This window comes from Sciurus carolinensis, chromosome 7 (assembly GCF_902686445.1).
Source record: "Sciurus carolinensis chromosome 7, mSciCar1.2, whole genome shotgun sequence".
Taxonomy (NCBI): domain Eukaryota; kingdom Metazoa; phylum Chordata; class Mammalia; order Rodentia; family Sciuridae; genus Sciurus; species Sciurus carolinensis.
The window spans coordinates 136,462,581-136,486,158 of record NC_062219.1 but is presented as its reverse complement, the minus strand read 5'-3'; the positions used below and the strand labels follow the sequence as shown (position 1 = coordinate 136,486,158).

General features: G+C 39.6%; 1 protein-coding gene and 1 pseudogene across 3 annotated transcripts; one reads left to right on the top strand and one right to left on the bottom strand.

The window, feature by feature from the left end:
- LOC124989449 (killer cell lectin-like receptor 2) overlaps positions 1–8,283 on the bottom strand; it is a 31,013-nt pseudogene extending 22,730 nt beyond the window's left edge.
- On the top strand, positions 8,182–17,128 carry Rpp40 (ribonuclease P/MRP subunit p40). 3 transcript variants are annotated; one of them, XM_047559606.1, is made up of 8 exons: positions 8,182–8,349; positions 9,659–9,803; positions 11,270–11,338; positions 12,191–12,286; positions 12,900–13,025; positions 15,334–15,532; positions 15,658–15,792; positions 16,899–17,128. In XM_047559606.1, exons 1-8 carry the CDS (start codon positions 8,227–8,229, stop codon positions 17,095–17,097), a joined length of 1,092 nt encoding a protein of 363 aa, XP_047415562.1. In that variant the 5' UTR covers positions 8,182–8,226; the 3' UTR covers positions 17,098–17,128. The 3 variants fall into 3 exon arrangements, with proteins under 3 accessions (XP_047415562.1, XP_047415563.1, XP_047415564.1); XM_047559607.1 differs by having other exon boundaries at positions 8,220–8,354; XM_047559608.1 differs by lacking the exon at positions 8,182–8,349 and adding an exon at positions 8,376–8,456.
- The last annotated feature ends 6,450 nt before the right edge of the window (positions 17,129–23,578 follow it).

Below are 23,578 nucleotides of genomic sequence, written 5' to 3'. Positions count from 1 at the left end.
TGAAAGTAAAACTTCACCCCTACCTTTGCAGCCTTCTGCATGGCCCTTCCCAAACATAACCCTTTGTCTCCCCACCTAGGAGAACCATTCATTTGAAGTTTAAAAAAATTTCCTTTGGTTTTCTTTCTTTTCTTTTTTACATGAAGAATATGGATTAATTTCAAAAACAGGCTGAGCAAAAAGAAGCCAGATCTAAAGAGTATCTGATGCATGAAATTCTGGAATATGCAAAACTAACTTACAGTGAAAAAGAACATACCACCATTTGCATGGGACCAGGTGGGTGGTGAGGGGCAGGAAGGAACTTTAGGGGTGATGAAAATGTCCCATGTCTTGACTGATTCGTTTATAAGAGGTGTAGATATATGTTGAAACTTACAATCCCCGTGACTTGAAGTGGGTGCATTTTACAACACACACAGTATAATTCAAAAATGATTTTTAAAATGCCAACCTCACAAAAAATAAAGAACTGTTATAAAATATAATTTCGAACATAATATTTGTATTGCAAGATCTTGAACATGGAGGGAAAATACCTAAAAATGACATTACAGGAACAATCCACAAAATGTGACCATGGGTTATATGTTTTAGATCAATACTAAATTACTGTATCAATACTAAATTTCCTAATTTTCATCATTGTACTGTGGTTATGTAAGACAAAGTCTTTGCCCTTGAAAAATATGTAACAAAAGGACAAGGTTATTTATCCAATGGACAATTTATTGATAATAATCGATGGGTCAATAGAGACAGAGACGGGGAGAGAGAGAAAATGAATCATAAAGTTGTGTAAAATATAAACAACTGCAACTGATCATTTGGACAAAGTTTTTATGGAAATTCCTTGTACTATGCTCACAACTAACTATTCAGTATGTTTGAAATGACATTTTATGGCAAAATAAATTTTTTAAGATGAGGTAAACTTACAGATGTGAACAAAACACAGCTGTGTTCTAGTTCTTGTGTTATCAAAATCAGAAGACACTGAAATGATTTGCCGTTTATCAGGGTTCTTTAGTTGGTTCTATGGGAGGTTCAGGAAAGAGAAAGAGTAATGGCTGAGGGTCATTAGATAAAAGTCAAGTGCTCTCCAGATCCAACTCTCCTCCCTCGTCCCCACAAAGGAACATGGCAGCTGATCTCTAAGTCACGATGCAAATAACATTTTCTTCCTCTTGCAGCTCATCTCTCCCTGGTTCCATAACGGATTAAGTCCTTTTCTTGTCTCACATTAAAGCAGATTAAAAATTATCAATTCTCTTTCAAAGCTACCATTGCAGGTACAGCAATCAATAATTTCTTGTTGCAGCTAAAAACATACATTTTCCTCTCCCAGAAGACAAGTTCATTATTGAAAGATGAATTCCAGAAGATACGCCACTGTCAATCTATTGCCGTTTACGTTCCCCTTCATCATGTAATAATGCAATCCAGTAATTATTTTGACAAATCTGGAATTTTCATCATCTATCTTTAAAATGGATAATTCCTTATCTTGGCAAGTGTGCTTACATTTCTTCCAATCTTTTTGCCCATGGTAAACGATAACATTTTCCTCCATTGCAGGACCAGTGACCTTCCCAGAACATGCCTGTATTTTGCTAAAATTCTGAAAAGAGCTCATTTTTTCATGACACCTGTTTTGAGCTATAATTCCTGTTCATTTTCATGCTAAAAGTTTTTGAGACTGTCATATTTTAAACACTTATTTATCAAAAGTTGTTCCTTTATAAGTATTGCCATTTTGCATAATGTGGTACTTTCGAAAGGTTTCCTAGAATTTCCTGTTGTTGATGTTTTCCTTGAACATACTGAAAAATCTTTATCACCAACACTGTAACTGTCATCAATGGAAGTAAACAGAAGATCCCAAGAGTCACTGTAATGAGATGCTAGGGCTCTGAAAACTCTGTCATCAGCTTTTCCGGGCCTTTGTGGAGCATCACACCTTAAACTATTCTGCAATTCTGAAGGAGACTGAAGAAATTCCAGGGTTGAATAAGTCACTTCCTGATGACTCATCCGTACCTGTACCATCTGCGCTGATGTAGATGCAAGGAACTGATCCAAAAATGAGTAATAATTGGGCCTTTCCAGTCCTGGATCCCTTAAGAGAGGTTTCAGAGGTTCAGTCCATGGTCACCTGACTCCTCAGCTCTGGGTCCAAGCTGAGGCAGAACATCATGGCAGGAAAGCTTGACAAAGAAAAGCTATTTAGCTCATGGCAGTGTTAGCAGACAGACAGATGAGAACGATGGGAACATGAGGCTAAGAGGATCATTCTATAAAATGGGCCCATTGTGCTGACACCTGCATACTTTCTTTGCCAAAAGACAATTTGCCTGCAGCCCTGCCTGGCCTAAGTGGACAGGGTACATCAGCAAACTACCTGTTATTGGCAAGGAAATGTAGGCAGGAAATAATGTTGATAAGAGGAACCCAAGTTACTCTGAAGGGAAAGACTTTTGTGACCCCTTTCACAGACTAGATTTTGGAAGATAATAATAGTTCCTCTTAACCATAAAATCAGTAAGAATGTATGGTTAAGAATCCAATTAGAACCCCTCAGAATGGGCCAAGGTGACCCTAAAGTTGCCATGGCTGAGGGGACCTAAAAGTCTGATGTCACTGTGCTGTCAAAAGTCAAGAGGTGGACCTCAGCAGGACTCTGGAAAGTTCTCTGGGATCCCCAATAAAACTGGAATGCAAGAGAGGCACATTGTCCCTCTCCTCTGAGAGGACCCACTCTCTCCCTTGAGAGTGTCCCCTTTCCTTTTTCCTATCCCTTCAATAAACTTTTATATTCCTGTTACTCTGAGTGACATGTCTGAAATCTTTCTGACTTGGTCATAAGAACGGGTTTGAATGGGGGTCTTCAAGTTGCCTCAGTTTCTCAGAAGGCCTCAGCCCTGAAGCAGCAGCCAGGAAGCGGAGAGGCCCTCTGACGCTCATTACAGTTTTAATGTATGTGCATGTATCTCTAAATAGCACAGTGCTTACTTTGGTAGGGTTTCCAACTTTCTATAATTGTATATGCTATATATACTCCTATTACTTGCATTATTCAATCAACATTTTATTTTTGAGAGACTTCTGTGTTTTAGTTGTTCAGTTCTACTACTTACTAAGTTACCTCTAAATCAAGTATCATAAAACCTACCTTGGAAAGGATTCTTATTAAATAATAAATGCAAATTGCTGACAGCAGTGTCTGACTCATTATACATTTTATATATATGCTATAGATTGGTTCTGAAATGCCCCCAAAGGCCCAAGTGTTAAAGGCTTGGTTTCCAGCTTGGGAGGTGGTGGAAACTTTAGGAGCCGTGCGGCCTGGTGGGAAAGAGTTTGTTATTTGAGGGGGGTGCCCTCAAAGGGGGCTGTATGACCCTGGTATTTTTCTCTTTTTGCTTCCTGGTCACCATGAGGTAAGCAGCTTGTTCCACCTCATTCTCCCCACTTTGATGTACTACCTTGTCACAGGCTCAAAAGGAAGAAGGCCAACCAACCATGGGCTATAAACTCCACTACTGTGAGCCAAATAAACTTTTTCCCTTTTTAAGCTGTTTATCTCAGGTATTTTGTTATAGTAATAGAAAGCTAATACACATTATTATGTTATATAATTACTAGTATTATATAAATACTAATTATTCATCATAAATATATATCACCAATTGCATTGTAAATTAATAATTCAAACTAGTAAAATATGAGTGACAGAAACCTTTGGAAAATGCCTCACTATAGTTATTTGGTTTCTGGATAGCTAAGAATATTAAAAATTTTTATGTGCCAATTTACTTCTAAATGTATGCTTTTTAAATATATTTTTTAGATGTTGATAGACCTTTATTTATTCATTTACGTATATGTGGTGCTGAGAATTGAACCCAATGCCTCACACATGCTAAGCAAGTGCTCTACCACTGAGCCACAACTCCAGCCCTAAATGTATGTTTTTAAATGTAAACAAACTAAAAGTTTAATTTTTTTCACCCATTTCTACTTTCTCTTATAAATTTGTCACACATGTGACAGGATTTTAAGCAGACTGTACAAACTGTTTTCATGTTCCACTTTTGAAATATGACTTCATGTGCACACTTCCACATACTGACATAGCCTATGTCTGTTAAATGTTTGTGCACCCCCAATTTCTGATACCAGTCAGAGGGAAGGCAGCCCAGGAGAAAGGCAATGAAGTTGTCCATCTCTGAGCCTTCACCAGAGAGACTTCTGGGATCCCATGTTTTTGCAGGGGGCAGATCAAACATTCAGGGGTTTAGTCTATTCAAGCTGCTATAACAGAATATAGACTGAGTAGCTTATAAACAATAGAAATTTATTATTCAGTTCTGGAGGCTGGGAAGTCCAAGATCAAGGTGCAGGTAGATTGATGAGAACCTCTTGTTCACAGTGCCTTCTTGCTGTGTCCTCACATGATGGAAGGGATAAGGCAGCTCTCTGGGGCCTCTTTTATAAAGATGCTAATCCCACTCATCATTTGCAAAGGCCCTCCTTCTACAGACTGGCACGTTGGTGATTCAGTTCAACATGTGAATGGGGAGGGGGCAAAACATCCAGACCATAGCAGGGGCCAAGCATTGTTTCTAGTGAGCTGAAAGTGTTTCCACTCTGTTGCCTGAGGGCAGTTTGGGTCTTGGAAACCACCAATTGATTCATAGCAGCTTCCTGGAATCCTGTGCTGCAAAGGACTATAAGATCAGGTTCAGGCTCAGCAAGAAGGTGTCTTGACTTCCTTCAACATCTGCAATAGTTTCATTTCTGTGCACTGCTGCTCCTAATTGTAATAAGATGGTGTTAACAACTCAGGCCAGTGCCAGAGTAACATATCTGGTCACTCTAGGTGATTATGAGTCTGAGAACTACCTTTCAGAGACACTGCACATCTCTGGATATATTTGGAAGCATACATATATTTATAGGCACTGAGCTTTGCATTTGCACCTTAACCCAGACATTTATTTATCTAAAATAATATTTTAACCTTTAAGGAGGTAACTGTTTACTTTCTGTTTCTGTTATTTCTAATTTTAGTGTGCTATGGTCCAGAAATATGTCAAATTTTTGTCATTTTATATTGATGAAGTACACGTTTTTGTTTTCAGAATATGACCAAAGGTGTATCTATTTTTGTGCAAGACTGTTGGTTCAGTTTTTAGAAAAAGATCATTTTTATTACTTTTTGAGCATGTATCTACAGTTGAATTATGCATATATATGTGTACATATATATGTATCATACATATATATAGATTGTTGTTGTTCTTGTTGTTGTTACTTGACATTGAACCCAGGGGTCTTTACCATTGAGCTATATTCCCAATCTTTTTTTTTTTTCAGTTTTTGAGACAGGGTCTAAGTTGCTAAGGGTCTCACTAAGCTGCTGAGGCTGGCCTTGAACCTGTGACTCTCCTGCCTCAATCTCCTAGTCACTGGGATTACAAGTGTGCACCAGCATGCCAGGTTTATTTATATTGTTCTGTGTGCTTTTTTAAAATTTACTTTATATTTTTAAATTGATGATGTTGATTTATGGGGTACAGTATTACAATTAAGTTCATGTACATAATGTAAAATGTTCAAATCAGGGTAATTAGTACTTCCATCTCCTCAAACATTATTTATTTCTATGAGTTAGGAAGCTTCAAAATCTTCTCAAGTTATTTTGAATCATGCTATTGTTACAGACTATAGTTGCCCTACTGTGCTACAGAACATTAGAACTACTTTCTCCCTCTAACTGTATTTCAGTACCCATTATCCACTCTCTATCCTTCTAGCCTCTAGTGGCCTCTATTCTGCTCTATACTCCTATATGATCAACTTATTAGCTTCCTCAATTGAGTGAGAAACGTGGTATTTGTCTTTCTGGGCTTGGCTTATTTCACTTAACATAATGACTTCCAGTTCTTGCTTTTTTCGGGTGGGGGAAATGCTGGGGATTGTCTCAAGCATGGCAGGCAGGTGCTCTCCCACAAAGCTACATTTCTACCCTGTGCTTATTTTTTTTAATAGTTCCTCTTTCTCACTTAAGTCTTTTCCTTCCAGATCTTATGTGCTACATTCTATGATCTAATGCTTGTTTGTCAGTTCAGATTGCTTTCAGCTCTTTCTAACAGAAAATGTTACACCCAACTGCAAAGGTAGGAGATGAGGCTGAAAAGAAAAGTAGGGGCTAACTTGTCCAAACTTTTATTCTATTGCAATGAGAACCAGTCGAAGGGTCTAAGTGGGAGTATGGGGTCAGACAGAATGTTTTTCCTGTTTTCATGAGATCACTCTGGATGCTGAGTGCAGAATGCACTGTATGAGGGCAGGAGAGGAAATATGGAGAAGGTTAGCGTGTTGTCTTTGGCAGCAGACCAGGAAGAGAGGATGGTGGCTGAAGCTGGTTGTAAAAATGAAGACAGTGAGAAGGGGCTGTCATAGGCAAGGATGATATTAAATGTGAGGGGAATCAATGTTTAAGCATTTTCTATCCTAACATGACATTTATAACTTACATCTTAGGTGCCACACTGTGATTTAGGAAATTGATAGTTTTTTGGTTGACTTGCTATGCCTTATAATTTTGCTATTTAAAATAATGGGAAATAGGTACCCCCCCTTCTTCCCTCCCTCCCTCTTAAGTGGTACTGGGCATTGAACTCAAGGGGGCTTCACTACTGAGCTACAGCCCTTCTTTTTATTTTTTATTTTGAGATAGGGTCTCACTAAGTTGCCTACAGTGGCCTTGAACTTGTGATCCTCCTGCCTTGGCCTCCCAAGTGATGGGATTACTGATGGACACCCAGCTGGAGTTTTTTTCTTGGAGAAGGTCTGACATTTCAGGTACATATTACTAACAGTGACATGAGACTTTCCAGTCTTGTCTTAATTTTAAATTTTTAATTACCTTGTAAATTACTTAGCCTCCATTCTTCTAAATCCTGTAGTAAAACTGATGGTCCAGGATGAGGTATCACCAGTGTTGTTTTGCATTTTCCCTGTGCTAGAGCTATGGATTCTTTACTTTAAGAAGCACATACTTAGTCAAAATGAACCCAACTACAATGTATAACTATAATGCTATCATAAAAGAGAAGTACACAGAATGTAGTACTTGGAGTTAATCAGAAAAACTAAATGGAAAAATGATTTAAGAGGTTTATCCCTGTTGGGCTGGGCGTGGTGGGGCACGCCTGTAATCCCAGCAGCTCAGAAGGCTGAGACAGGAAAATGGCAACTTCCAGGTCAGCCTCAGCAACTTAGCAAGACCCCATCTCAAAATAAAGAAATAAAAATGAAAAGGGGTGGCAATAGTGGTTAAGCGCCTCTGAGTTCAATCTCCAGTACCAAAATAAAAAATGAAAGATTTATCCGTCATCCCGCAAAGCAACACATTTTGAAAATGGCCCAAGGGGATATTTAAAAAGGACTTTTAAAAGTGAGTCCAAAGGAGTCCTTTTATAGGGCAGAAAGGCAGAAATTGTGTATTATTTTCTTACACGAACTTCCTTAACCTTTTGAGAAGAACCAATGGAAACATTAGGTCCTGCTGGCTGGTGTCATGGCCATGAGGTCCGCAACAGGATAACAAATCCTGTGAACTAGACTTTGTGAGGATTTGGAAAAGCAGTGTGGGTGCTCCCCGTGCCAGTGGCTTCGCGGGTCCTGCCTGCAGCCGGGCTTTCCAGTTGGGCCTCTCCGCGGTGCTGTTTTCCTCCTTCCCACACCACTGGCCGGGGCACTCGCTCTTGGGGTCTGGGGCTCCCGAGGGAGGATTTACGGAATGGATGAAGGAAACGTGGCTTTGAAAAGGTGAGTGCCAGGTTCCCAGGAACCGAATATTTCCAGTTTCAAGTACCTATCAAGAGAGTTCATGCGTGAGTTGCTCGCAGCCTAAGATTAACTGCAGAGGGGCTGGGGTTGTGGCTCAGCGGCAGAGCGCTTGCCCAGCATGTGTGAGACACTGGGCTCGATTCTCAGCACCACATAAAAATAAATAAACTATAGGTCCATCCACATCTGAAAAAATATTAAAAAAAAAAAAAAAAAAAAAAAGAGTAACTGCAGAAACCCAGCACAGCCCTACTCCGGTGGCAGGGACCAGCCACTGCGCATGCCCGAGGGAGGGGCGTGGCGAGAAGAAGGGGCGGGGCGCTCCGAGCTCGCAAGAGGCGCCCAGCACCCGAAAGTGTGGAGAGCATGGCCACGCTGCGCAGACTGCGAGAAGCGCCCCGGCACTTACTGGTCTGCGAGAAATCCAACTTCAACCACGACAAGTCGCGCCACCGGCACCTCGTGGAGACGCACTATCATAACTACAGGGTGAGGCAAGTTCCCGCCGGCAGTCAGTTTTGCAAAGAGCCTCTCTCGGCTTTGCGAGGCTGGAGGACCGTCGCACTCCGAGGGGCGCGGAGAGAGCGAGTCCCTCGGTGGGTATGCTGGGAGTCGTAGTCTCTTCGCCCCTCGGGCCCGGTTGCTTACAGGGCTGCAGGACTTCAACTCCCAGCATGCGTCGGGTGCGGGGCGGTGCGCAGCCCTGGAGGGACGGACTGGGAGGTACGCGCCTCTCCGAAGCGACGGGGCTGCCCACCCCAACTCTGCCCCATCCCAAGAGTGTTCAGAGTGTTAAAAGAAGCGAGGCGGGGACGAGGAGTTGGGAGAGAATTAAAACCGAAACGAGCTTGCCCCCTTCGCCCTATCGCTAGGATCCCTCGCCACCTCCCTACCACCGCATCCCTCCGTGATGGGATTTTCTCTCCTACCTGTGTGCCTTGGTATCTTTCCGAGCATCGTGCAGCCCTGGCTCGGGAAGCTACCTGATTTTCTAAACTGCTTGTAGAAACTGATTTGATACCCGAGAAACTACAGATAAACCCTTGAGATACTAAGAGTTTAAGTAAGCATTTTACATTTTAAATTGATCGGCCTGATTGATCTCTGGGAGACATTAAGTGACGACCTAAATCCCTCGAAAGAAGCTGGTGTTCGAGCTTTTAAGGGAAGGGATTTTCAAGATATGAGCGCTTGGGCAACCTTTGAAACCGCTCGGTTTTAATATCTCTGCTTTGGAACGCTCACACAGACAGCAGACAGGGATGTATACTTTAATTCGTCTGTGATGGTTGAATTTCTCTATCTAGAAAATGGAAACATCCAGTAGCATTTCTACTTCTATATAGCCTCTTAATAATTGAACGTTCCTAAATTTCTTATTCACCCAGGGACAGTTAGTCCTTTGATATCAGGATGATACTAGGTAGGGTAAACAAATTTAGGGATGTTCAATTATAACTATATTTCTTTAAAAATAAAGGAAGGAGAAGAAAAGATACAAAATACATTGCTCATTTGCAAGAGATAAAAATGGAAACAAGATCTTTTCATTAAAATGTTTCTGCTCAGTCTCTTTCCCGTACCCTATTTGAATGCAGAAATAACAAAACTTGAATTGTCACCTTATTCTTTGCCTAAGACTTGTAGGTTAAGGGATTTGTTGTACGTGTTTGTCTAGTAACTTTCAGTGAAACTTGTGGAGAAATAGCAACTTTCATATTTTTTTCTTAAAAAGCTTGTGTTCATGAAAATAAGCTTCATGAAAATAAGCCTTTGTTTATATTACTCGTTCCAATAGGTTTCATTTCTCATTCCTGAATGTGGAGTGCTATCAAAAGAACTGAAAAACCTGGTCATGGAAACTGGACCCTATTACCTTGTGAGGAATTTACCTGTTCATGAATTAATCACACAGGAATTCATCAACACTTTTGTAAAGAAAGGTAAGAAATACCAAGTAATGTCTGTAGACGGGCAAGATGAGAAACTTTTAGGGAGCATAGTACTAGGGTTCTTTTCCTGTTTTAAACAAATTCCCCCAGGGATATTTCCAGTGCTCAAGTGCATGCTTCACTTCCCCATCCCTCAGCATTCTCATCCTGCTCAGTCCTGTGTCCTTTAAGTGGTGGTTTCTGATTACATTTGTCCCCAGGTCCTGGATGGGAATGTTGTAATATACGAGTATCCATCAATATAAAACAAGAATCGTGGAGAGAAGAGTCTTGCGATCTGTGTTCAGATGCTCTGCTGTTGGGTGTATGACTGCAGAGTACTAATACTTTCATCTGTCCCCACAGCAGCTGTTTCAGAAGGTCGGTCTCCTGATGCAGCCACAGCTGCTACTCACAGGGACAATACTCCTTGTGGTTCAGTGTTGTCTTTTAGATTTTTGTGTTGCTGAACCTTCTCTGTTTACCCAATTCCAGATTGTATCTGCTGGAATGACTGGTTTGTTCCATTAGTTTCCTAGGGAGCCATTGGTTTGAAATTGTGTTTCAGAGTGTCTTTCAGGTTTCACCCTCACCTAGTAGGTCACTGTACATGGCCATGGACTTACCTTGTTGTAGCCCCCACATCCTCTCTGCTAGAGTGGGCAAAAATTCTCTCTGTATAGAATTCTAGATACTTAGCACATGTCATTCTGACACTGCTAGAGCTACTTATGAAACTGAATTTCTTGTCTTTGTTTTGAAGCCTGATACTATTTCATTAATGGTGGAAACATTTTAAATATCTTACCAAATTTAACAACAGCTTGCAACAACTCTATGAAGTAGGCCTCTGGTCCCTTTTTAACAAAGAGGAAAAGGCTTAGTAGCCTTCAGATATTGACCTAAAATTCTGCCTCTGAGGTTTACCTAGTCTTGTACTTTGTGACTTTCTGCTGATGTCCCCAAAATGGATTCCATTCTGAATCCATTTTCTGCCTGATGATAGTGAACTTGCATACATAGACCCTTAATGGTCAGGGGTGGGCAGCAAGTGAAGTAGCTGGAACTCTGGCCTTTCTTTGTGTTCCAGATTACCTGTGGTACACGTTAGGTTTTTTGGGGGGTGGGGTGCAGATACCAGGATTGAACTCAGGGGCACTCAACCACTGAGCCACATCCCCAGCCCTGTTTATTTTTTATTTAGAGACAGGGTCTCACTGAATTGCTTAGCACCTTGCTTTTACTGAGGCTGACTTTGAACTTGCAGTGCTTCTGCCTCAGCCTCCTGAGCTGCTGGGATTACAGGTGTGCACCACTGTGCCCAGCATGTTAGGTTTACAGAGTGAGCTGGAGCAGTGGTAGGTACTGACCATTACTTACCTGGAAGTTTTGTTGTCATGTGAAAAATCATCCACCAACATTTTGCAGATATGATATCTTCTTTTGTCTTAATTTCTATTCTGGACTTTCTCTTCTAGGTTCGTGCTATGCACTAACATACAATACAAATATTGATGAAGATAATACTGTTGCCCTGCTTCCAAATGGTAACACTTGTTTTCTTCTTCCTTTAATTATAAAAGAAATGCATACTATAAAATGAAAAAAAGTCAAATCATGCACATCTATACAGAGCTAAGTAAAGGTTCACCCTCCCTCCAAACTCACTCCTCTTCTTGAAGGAACTGCTAACTCTTTGGTGTTTATTCTTCCAGAGATTTTCTATGAATTAATAAACACATAAATGTCCTTTCATTTAAAACATAAATTGCATCATTACTACATTGTTTCTCAGTGTTCTTTTTTCCCAAGCTAAAGATCATAGACATCTTTCTGTATCAGTGCAACATACTTATAACCACAATTTTTTAAAATTGAATTTTCCAAATACTTATTGGGTATATTCTGGTTCCTAAATTTAAACTCACAGTTTTTAATCTCTTAAAGATATTTGGAATAAGGTATATGCCATGATTTAACATTCCTTCTTTAATAGATATTTGGAATAAGGTATATGCCATGATTTAACATTCCTTCTTTAATAGAAATTTAGATTATTTCTTGTTTCACTATTATAAATAATATCCTTATATGTGTACTATAAATAAGAGCCTTGTTTGCAGTTGATTACACTGATATCTAACTGCTTAATTGCCTTGCATTCTTTTTTTTTTGAGACTGCATTTTGATTCATTGTACACAAATGGGCTACAAATTTTCGTTTCTATGGTTGTACACAATATAGGTTCTTACCATTCGTGTAATCATACATGTACGTAGGGTAATGATGTCTGTCTCGTTCCACCATCTTTCATACCCCCGCCCCCTTTGCCTTGTATTCTTAGAGAACATAAGTCATGTTTTTAGCATCTCTTTTATGGGAATTATTTAATTTATAGGGAAATTAATTTTGTCACTGGATAAAGACACTTATGAAGAAACTGGACTTCAGGGTCATCCATCTCAGTATTCTGGCAGAAAAATCATGAAATTTAGTAAGTATTATGTAATACCCCATCAGTTCCTAATAAGTCAGGAATCTTCCTGAAACAGTGTAGCATCAAATGTTTAAATTGACTCTGATCTCTTTGTTCAGAAAACCACAGCTCTTTCTTGTGTTTAAAACTTCCGACTCAGGAGTTATAGGTTGAGTTTCTCCAAGGATAAGATGAAACTGTTAAATCTGTTACATTTCTCTTCACCTGTAGGCTACGTTTTTTCAAGATCATAGATTGGACAGTCCATTAGACGTGTATGTTTTAGGTCAAAAATTCAAAGTAGTCAATTCAAGACAGGAGTTTATGACTTAATAATTTCCTTAGATCTTTAGTTACTAGGGAGATAGATAGATAGGAAGGTGCTTATTAGGGGATTGGTTCATGCAGTTGTGGAAGCTCAAATTCACCTATCAGTGAGGAGATGTGGTTCTTCTCACAGAATCTGATGTGTACAGAAATAGTTAAAACTACCACATCCATAAGAAGATTAGAGTTGCCCTCTTGAGGACTTCTGTCTTTCCAGAGGAATTTGACATTTTAATATTACATTTTCTCCACAGTGCAAGCTTTGTGTATTTGAATGAATATATTCCTTTTTCCATTTTTTAAGTTGTTTCCATTGATTTGATGGATTTATCCTTTAACCTGAATTCTAAGAAGTATGGAAGAATATGTTGGTCCTTCAAAGAAAAGAAGCCATTGAAATTTGATTTTCTTTTGGCTTGGCATCATACAGGTATGAAGAATAAATTAGGTAATATACAGTGATTTCAAAATCTAATTGTTAATTCAAGAGAAATAGTGGACGATTGAATGGTGATTTATTCCTATGATCAAAGAATGTTTATACATAAATGTATGCACATTATTAGGGCAATTGCTTTAGCACTGTGCCATCTCTGAGATCAATAGCTTAAGGTAATCTAGATCTGTTAGCCATCTGCCTCAACCTTCTTGGGTTATATGTGGGTTCAGAGATCTTGAGAGTGGCTTCAGAGCAGCTTTATCTATTTCTCTCCTTCCATCCCTCCAGCTCACCTCAAACAGACTTGGCGAGAATATTTTGAATTAACACCCATTATAATTATATACATGATCTACTCTTTCATTATTGCAGGGTAATAGCTCAGGCATACCATTACATTTGTTGTGACTTTTAATTGATTGGAATCCTAAATTTAGTTCAAAGTTTTATGTTCATCAAATATGTTAATCTGCTTACAACTGCCACATATTGCTCCTTTAAGAAATGTATCTTTGGCCCATTACATAATTATGGTGAATCAAATCTTAAAGAATTATAAAAGTATAGTATTCTTCTTCAGAGGCTAGGGAAGCACATAGGTCCCTTTCGGAAGTAGGTCCATCTGTCTGCTCCTCATGGGAAGTTCCTGGTCACTGGGTTGCCCCAGTTGCTCCCATGACTTCTAGTTCTGAATTCTTTGACCCCATCCTTCTGCATATGGGCAGAGGGACTTATTGAAGTCTCAGTCACATGCTTTTTTGTATGAGGATCACCTATGCGATAGATTCTGGATGTGTTCCTAAGACTCTTAATTACTTTGAGAGTTTATCCAGAACTGAAAAGTCTGAAATTTTACCTTACTGGCAGGCTAACAAAGTAGGCTGCTAGTTTCATGGATGCTTGCAGAAAATACAAGACTCCTAGGTCAGAGACAAAAAGATTTAATTCCTCATAGAAATAGTAGTAGTCAGGATGTGTTAGTTATGATTCTCCAGAGACACAGAACTAATAGGAGGGAGAGAGATAGAGAGGAAGGGCTTTTTAGGGGAATTGGTTCATGCTGTTGTGGAAGCTAAGAAGTCCCATGATAGACCATCTGTCAGCTGGAGACCAGAGATGCCAGTCCAAAAAAAAACAGGCCTCAGAACTAAGCAAGCTTGTGGTATCATTCTCAATCCAGTGCCAAAGCCCCTAGCAGGGCTACTCATGCAAGCCTGGAGTCCCAGGGCTGGAGAAGCTGCATGTCCCAGTTTCAGGCAGGAGTGAATTTGCCTATTTTCTGCCTTTTTGTTCTGTCTGGGCCTCTCAGTCAATTGAATGGTACTCATCTACACTGAGGGTGGATCTTCCCTACTTAGTCCACTGACTCACATGCCATTTACCTCTGGAAACTCCCTCACAGACACATCCATAAATAATGCTTTACCAGCTAGCAAGTTGACACCTAAAATTAACTCTCACACAGAGAACAAGCATCTGCACTCTTTCGCTGGGTCCCAGCACCCATAGGGTGACACAAAGTTGATCCAGTAATGCTTGTGCATGCAATGGGTTACATTACAGGAGAAGAACCCAGAGTTTAAAGAACTCGATCTTTTATAATGAGCATAAACCTGCTGATCTCTGCCTGGAGAGAGGGAGCGAGACATTTTTTCCATTCTACTAGACAGGAAGCAAGCCTATCCTTTGGCCTGGGGGAGGTCCCTATTTCTGTAGTCCAAGGCTGCAAGCTACATAAACATCTCTGAAAAGAAACACTGGATTACTAGATTTTCAAAGGCAAGCGTGAATGAGATTCTGTCATCATTCACTTCCTCTTCTGTTTCCTGTACAGAGATTGTGTAAATATGCTCCTCTGTCTGTAGTGTTCACTGTTACTCATACATAAGGAATGCTTTGGGGTTTGTGTCTACATTGCAATTTTCTAATTAGAATAAGTGATGAGGTGCTGGGGATATAACTTAGTTGGTAGAGTGCTTGCCAACTAAGGCCCAGGGTTCAAGCCCCAGCACCACCAAAAAAAAAGGAAAGAAAAAAGAATAAGTGATGAAACTAATTTGGGTCCAATCTGAAAGTGCATTTCCATGAAAAGCGTGAAAGATGGTGAATGTTCACAGAACTTTAGCACAAGGAGCTGAAAACAACTATAAAATGATTTTAATTTGAATGCAGCTTTGCACAGCTTCTATTTTACTTAATCCTCCCCGTTTCCCATAACTCTCAAAAGGGAGTAGGTTTGTTTCAGGGATTCAGGAAATTTGTTTACATATTCACATGACCTCATATGGTGTGTTTTAAGGTGCAGAAGAACCAGCGATGTTGTCATTCTTTTCCAAATACCAAATTCAGGAGCATCAACCAAAAGTGTCAATGAGCACATTGAGAGATCTACAGTGCCCAGTGCTACAGAGTGGTGAGCTCAGGGGAAAGCCCGAGGCGTCCTGCAGTGCCCTGGAACTCTTGGACTGGCTTGGCGGTGTCTTCTGTAATGCAGACCAGTGGGTATCTGAACTCCCTGGATCTTGTAGGGGGTCTGGCTTATTGCAGTGTTTTAATAGCAGTTTAATACGTTGGATCTGATTATATAGTGGATAAGAATATGTTATCTTTTTCTTTGTGGCAGAAATAACGAGCCTGATAATTTCATATCAAACTATTGCTGTCCCCGGCCAAGCACAGTGGTGGCCAAAGCTCATTTGTGTACAATCACTGGTTTCATACTTCCAGAGAAGATCTCTGTCCTCCTGGAACAGCTGTGGTGAGAACGCTTTGCCTTTTATGTCTTGCGTATTGGTGCCATGGTGTCATGCTAGGCGCGGTGCTAGTGTGCCACATGGCAGGGCCCTTCACACGTTTCCTTCTTTTCATTGCTTGGGCTCAAAGTATAGTAACGTCGTCATCTTAGATGGCATAGTCATCCTTGCTGGTAGGAGAGTGTTACTACCAAGTAGTTGTCTTTATGGGAGGAAGAAAAAGGAGAGCTCACGCATGCTTCTGGAAGCAAACTGCTCATTCTGCTTCCCTGGGCCACTTTGGTACAATCCAGATTACATGACTTAAAAACACAGTAACATTCTGTGTGACAAATCATCTGTTTTAAATATTGGAATTCTACAAAATCTCTCATTTAGAAATGGGGTGGAAAAGAGTTGATCATTGCTGAGTCCAAATCAAATTTGAGATGTGTTCCAGCCTAAAATTCTGTGAATCACTAGGCACTAATAAGATTCCAAGTATTCTGTAGAAGAATATAGGGTTTTTTTCATTTTGGGAGTTATATTAATAAAATGTATACATTGTTTCTGACAAGAGGACACTCACATGCCATATTGAAAAGACTAAGTTTGAGCATAATCCTCTTTAATAAACTTGTCTTCTCAATCTTTACTTTTAAAATGTGTAAGATTTAAGTCCTCAGGGTTTTCCTTTTTAAACCAAACATCCTTTTGCACATTCATTAGTTTAGGACATTGATTTTCTTTAATAAGAAGGTTGGGCTTTTAAAATGTGGTGGATTATTCTGCTTTGTTTGAGTGAACGGACACTGAGAACAGCACTCTTGATGGGAGGGAAACCGTTCTTATACATTGTGTGGTGTTTTTTGTTCTTTTAATCTTAAATGATCTTCCAGAATAGTCGTGGGAACTGCTGGAGTTTGTTTCATGTATTGTGTGTTAGTTGACCTTTATGGAATTCACAGTACAGCATCAGGAATTTAATCTGCCTCTCCTGATTTTTATAAATTAAAGCAAAAGTCTAAGCTTCATTAGAACATCAGGAATACCATTTATCCTGAATGAATTGTTTTTACATGTGGACTTTCCTGAATCTCCCTGTTTATTAAGAGTTTTCTTTCTTTTTCAGTCACTACTTTGATGAACCAAAGTTAGCTCCATGGGTTACATTGTCAGTCCAAGGCTTTGCAGACAGTCCTGTTTCGTGGAGAGAAAATGAACATGGTTTTCGGAAAGGAGGAGAACATTTATACAACTTTGTGATTTTTAATAATCAGGACTATTGGCTTCAGATGGCTGTTGGGGCAAATGATGATTGTCCACCATAAAAAAAATACAAAATTCAGAATCGTGTTTGTTTATGTTTATGCTCGTTTTGGGAATTCTTCACTTTTTGTGTGTTTTCTATTTTTGGTACTGGTGATTGGACCTGGGGTGCTCTATCACTGAACTACATCCCCAACCTTTTTTATTTTTTAATTTTAATTTTTTTTTTTTTTTTTTTTTTTTGAGGCAGGTACGAGGGATGGAATTCAGGGGCACTCAACCACTGAGCCACATCCCCAGCCCTATTTTGCATTTTTTATTGAGAGACAGGGTCTCAGTGAGTTGCTTAGTGCCTTGCCATTGCTGAGGTTGGCTTTAAATTTGAGATCCTTCGGTTTCAGCCTCTTGAGCCACTGGATTACAGGTGTGTACCACTGTGCCTGGCTATTTTTCGTTTTAAGATAGCGTCTCACTAAGTTGCCCAGGCTGGTCTTGAACTTGAAATCCTTGTTCCTCAGCCTCTTGAGTATCTGGGATTACAGGAATGCACACCTAGCTTTAGTTTTCTTAATTGGAAAAGGATTGTGCATCTACTCAGGTCTGTATAATGACAATATTTCTCAAATCAACATTATCTAACATTCTATTCTGGAATGGGATCCATCTGTGACAATAGCTGGGCTGGTCATTAAGTACTGAATCCCTCATTAAATTCTCATGCCGACCCTATAAGAAAACTGAGGCAGAGTGTAAGTAAGCTACCAAGGTATGCTACTTGCAGATCTGAGATTTGATACCAGGCCAACCTGATTCCTCGTGTGTGTTCTCACTCTCTCTGGAACAGGAAGTGGTCTAGGGATGCTATAAAGTATTAGAAAACAAATTGGAAGAATTTTATTTCCAGCAACATCACAGATAAGGACCAGTCAAAACAGTAAAAACTCCTGAAATTCACATGAAGAACCATTTTTAAAACATATCAATGAGTTAAAAAATATTTTCAGAGTTCTCAAACACATTTTTCCTTCCAGTGCTGGGGTTTGAACCCAGAGCCTGGCTTATACTAAGGCAAGCTGTCTACCTCTGAGCCATATCCCAGGCCCTGTTTTGCTTGCTCTCTCTCTCTCTCTCTCTCTCTCTCTCTCTCTCTCTCTCTCTTTCTTTCTTTCTTTCTTTCTTTCTATAGGAACCCTAAGTAATTATGAGCGTTGATGCAACTTTTCATCCTTAATATATTTGCCAAATGTCAAACATTTCTTTTTACAACCTGGTGAGGGAGGGGACAACAGAACAGCAGACAAAGCTCAGAACGTGCCTAGGGAGAAGAAACACTAGGAAAGCTCAGAGTTGAGACCCCCAAACACAGACTTAGTGTAAAGGCAAACTGACTGCTTCTCACCCCTGCAGCCCCTGGGACAGCAAGGAGGATGCCTCCTGAGGGAAAGCATCTTCCTAAGAGAATATATTTAAAGTGGTAACGGTTTAGTGCCTTCCAGGCATTGCAAAAGCAAACCAGACTGCCCCGAAAGGAACTCAGACACAGTTTCAAGGAATATAAGGTCACAGTCAAAAATCACAAACACATAAAATAGGCAAGAGCCCGTGGAATAAATGAACAGGAGCAGACCCACAAAGACAGTTATCAAACACAATGTAAAATGTGTTTTATACTTAAATGAGGATTAAAGAGCATGATTTTAAAAATAACCAAGCAGACTGGGAAAAGTGCCAAGTAGAAGTCTTGGAATAAAAAATATCATAATTGAAATTGAAAGTTCAAATGATTGGTTTAACAGCAGACAAGACACCACTGCAAAGAGAATAACAGACATGAAGAAATAAAGACATTTCAGACTTAGAAAAGCTGAAAGGCTATCACCTGGGGGCCCACATGATAAGAAAAATTAAAGGATGTCCTTCAGTCAGGGGAAAAAAATCCCTGTACAAAGGAACTAAAAGCACTGGAAATAGAATCACATGGGTAAATGTATGATTTATTATTATTTAAACCTCCTTAAAAGTAGTTGTTTAAACAAAAAATAATAAAGTAGCATTCGATTTATATGTAAAAGTAAAGTGGATGACCACAAAGACTTTGAAAGACTGGTAGAGGAGATGCATACAGTTGTTGGATTCTTATACTGTACATGAAGTGTGAAACCGTCACTTAAATGAAGAGTGTGGTGCCAGGCACAGTGGCACAGGCAAGCCTTAACCCCGCAACCCAGGAGGCTGAGCAGGAGGATCGTGAGTTCAAAGCCAGCCTCAGCAACTTAGCCAGGCCCTAAACTTAGTGAGACTCTATCTCAAAACAAAAAGTACTGGGGATGTGGCTCAGTGGTTAATCTGGGTTCACTCTCTGGTCCTTTAAACAAGAGTGTGGTAAGGTAAAGATGTGGACTATAAACCTAAAGCAATCACTGAAATGACAAGCCAGAAAACCCAGACTGTTTAACCAAAGAGGTAAAACAGAAGTATGGAAAATATTTGATTAATCCAAAAGAAGACAGGACAAAAGGTAAAATGGAATAAACAGATGGAGCGACTAGAAAACAAGTAGCTAAACACGCCAGTTAAAAGACGGATGGTATCAGATTGGGTTGAAAAAAACAAGACTCAACTTTATGCTGCCTATGAGAAATGCTATTTTAATATAAAGGTACAAATAGATTAAAAGGACAGGAAAAAGATATACAAATGAAAGCTGCTATATTTATTTCAAAATAGGTTTCAGAACAAAGAATATTACTGTAACTGATAGCAGTCAACTAAAGAAGAAAACAATCCTCCAGTTTTGGCACCTGATAATTTCAAAGTGCATAGAGTAAAAACTAGTAGAACTGCCAGGAGAAAGAGACTAATGTAAGTATCAGATTTTAATACACCTCTCAATAATGAGTATGATGAAATCAGTAAGAATATAATAGATTTGCCCAACACTGTCAACTAACTTGAACTGGTTGATGTTGACAGTACATTTCACAGCAGTGGCAGAAGACACATTTTTTCAAGTAAACATGGAATATTTAAGCAGATGACTGTAGTATGGCTCATCAGAAATCTCAGTTCAGGGTGGGAGGAGTGAGCGTTAGGGTTAGGATTAGGGTTAGGGTTAGGTTAGGTAAGAATGGAGGAAGGAAAGACTGTATAGAGGGAAAAGAGGGGTGGGAGGGGTGGGAGGGAAGGGAAAAAAATAACAGTATGAATCCAACAACATTGCCCTATGTAAATTTATGATTACACAAATGGTATGCCTTGACTCCATGTACAAACAGAAACAACATGCATCCCATTTGTTTATAATAATAAAAAAAACTCAATTCAAAAGTATTCATCATAAAGTATATGATTTCTGACCGAAATGGACTTATTAGAAATCATTGACAGAAAGATCCTTAAAACTCCCCACCCCAATATTTGGACACTAACTCAGTAACCTGTAGGTCAAAGAAGACATCTAAAGGGGAATGAAAAAGTAAAGTGAATAAAAATTTAAAAACTCTCAAAATTGTGGGTTGCCACTAAAGCAGTATTAGACTATAATTTATAGCATTAAAATACCTATATTAGAAAAAAAACTCAAATGAGTCATCTATTTAAGAAACTAGGAAGATAAAATTAAATCCAAAATAAGTAGAAGAAAGGGAATAATGAAAATGAAAGTGCAACTTATTGAAATAAACTTAGAGAAAAATCATTGGATCCAAAAGCTCCTTTGGGAAAATTAAATGAATGAACAGAATCTCCAACCAGAGTTATCAGGAGAAGAAACATTACTAATATTGGGAATGAGAAAGGTGACATTATTAAAGATCCCACAGATATAAAAGGATAGTAAAGGACTATTGGAATGGGAATACCTTTATCCCAATGAATCCAGCAACATAGAACTTGACAAATTCCTTGAAAGGCACAAGTTACCACAGCTCACTCAAGAAGAAATAGATAACTTTATAACCCTACATCTATTTAAGAAATAAAAATTGTGGCTTAAAACCTTCATATGAAGACAGTCCAAGTCCAAGTGGCTTCAGCTGCTCCAGTTAGAAGAAATAAAGTCAATTCTTTCCTGTTCTGAAAAAATGGAAGAGGATGGACTTTTCCAGCTCATTCTGTGAGACCAAAATCACCCTGGTACTTGTCAAACAAGGAAACTATAGGCCAATATTATTCATGAACAGACAGTGAAAAGTCTAAACTACAGTTTTACAATTTGAGTCCTGAAATGTAAGACTGAAATAATACATCCTGATCAAGTAAGATTTATCCAAGGAACACTGACTTGATTTAACATTCAAAAATTAATCAATATAACTACTCTTAATAAATGTAACTACTCATATAAATGAACTAAACAAGAATAGTCATATAATCATCTCAATATGGAAAAGGCATTTGACATAATCCAGCATCCATTTCAAGTAAACAAACTAGGAATAAATAGAGCTCATTCAATCTGATGAAAGGCATCTACAAAGTCCTTACAGATATTATAATTGTAAAATCTCCCCCTAATGTGAAGAATTAAGTGGGAATGTCTACTCTTACCGTTTCTGTTCAACATCATATTTGGAGTTCTAGACTATGTAATTGGGCAAGAAACAATAAATGACATCCAATTGAAATAAATCAACATTTGTGATACCATAAAAATATCAAGCACTTGGGAATAAATCCAACAAAAATAAAGACATCTAGTGAAAACTACAAAATCTTGCTGTGATGCAGACATCTGGGAAGATATACTATGTTCATGGGTAAAGGAGGTAACTGTGGCTATAAGAGGGCAACATGAGGGATCTTCATGGTGATGGAACTGTTCAGTATGTTTACTGTGATTGCACATAATAAAATGACAGAACTAAGACACACAATTACAAGTGTAATTCAGAAATCTAACTCAGGTCTATGGATTGTACCAATGTAAATTTCCTGGTTTTAACAATGCAGTAGTTTTGTAAGATGTTACCATTGGTGTGGGTGTTTACACAGGATGAGTCTGTATTATGTTCTACAACTTCCTCAAACTCCAATTATTTCAAAATAAAAACAAAGCAAAAAATAAAAATGTGTGCTTTTTAGAAATACATAAAGACCAAAACATACAAAAAGAAACAAGGAGAAAGTAACATGAATTTGGGATGGAAAAGGGAGGACTATTTAAGTAAATGCTAATTGTCATGATTCACACTTCCTTTTTGATTGATGAATTCTGTGGGTTTATTACATTTAAATAAGTAAATGACCATGCCTGGGATCAGAGATGAAAATGTGTCACCATCAGTGATTGAGGCTATCCACTTCTGTGCACCTGAAGTTGGGAGGAAAGTCTGTAGGGGATGGAAGAGTGTAGGAAGGTGTTGATTCCCTCAGTAGAGCAGAGTTTCATGGATTCCTGAAGACAGGAAGCTACTGGAAGCAGTTACCACGCAGAAAGTGCCCGATGAAGGCATCAGCAAGGACTGCCCCTTGCTCCTTATTCAGACAGGACTGTCCCTGGAGAAGGCGGGTGGTCTGGGCTGGCCTGACAGGGGTGGATGTAAACACCAGAGCCAGCTCCCGGGTTGTGAGGTGATCCCAGGGTTGGGTTCCCTTGCAACCTGTTTTGGTGCCCAACCTCTGATAGGAAAGAAGTTGTGAGGCAGCCCTTCAGGAGTCCCTTAGACAGTTTGGAGAGGGTTGTGGTGGGACAGGTGGAGGGGAACTCATGGTAAGTTTCCAACAACCCAGTCTGCCTCCTAAAGACTCTCCCTCCATGATCCTCCATGCATCCCCTTCCACTGTGATAGCTGTTACCCCCTCTACTAGGACATCCTTTAGTAACGCTGATGGAAATGTATTTTGTATTTTCTTATTTTTACCAAAGCAACTCTACATAATTTATTTATCAGCGTACTACCTGTCTGATGGATATCTTGTCTGGGCCAAGAAGCTTTGTTTGCAGACCCACTTGTTACAGACCAAACATTGGTATTCCTTCAAAATTCCATGTTGAAGCCATTCCTCCTGTGATAATATTGAAAGGTGGGGTCTTTGGGAATTAAGGTTTAGATGAGGTCATGAAGTGGAGCCCTCACGGTGGGATTAATGTCCTTATAAGAAGAGGAGGAGACTAGAGCTCTCTCTGCCACGTGCAGAGACAGCAAGAAGGTGGCTATCAAAAAGCCAGGAAGAGGACTCTCACTAGGAGCCCGATTGTGCTAGTACCTTACTCCTGGGACTCCCCAGCCTCCAAAATTGTGAGAAATAAATTTTTGTTGTTTAAGCCACCAGTCTATGGTATTTTGTCAGGGCAGCCCAACTGAGGGACTAAGTGTCCATCTCTGGCAATCACATTCAATGATGACAGTGATAATACCCCTCCAGCAGCACCCTCTGCCTCCTGCTCTCCACTGGCCTACCGCCCCACTCAGCCACACCCATCCTTTCTGCCAAGAATTTTCATTGTTGTTGTTTTAGAGTTTCTGTATTTTTATTTGTTGTAGGGCTGGGGGATTGAACCCACGGTCCCGCACATGTTAGGCAAGCACTCTGCCACTGAGC

What these genes read in the sequence shown, in the direction of transcription:
- Rpp40 (XM_047559606.1), top strand. Translation starts at nt 8,227, where the DNA reads ATGGCCACGCTGCGCAGACTGCGAGAAGCGCCCCGGCACTTACTGGTC. An exon ending in GTCTTCTGTAATGCAGACCA is followed by an intron (nt 15,533 to 15,657) that starts GTGGGTATCTGA and finishes TCTTTGTGGCAG; the next exon opens with AAATAACGAGCCTGATAATT. An exon ending in GTCCTCCTGGAACAGCTGTG is followed by an intron (nt 15,793 to 16,898) that starts GTGAGAACGCTT and finishes TTTCTTTTTCAG; the next exon opens with TCACTACTTTGATGAACCAA.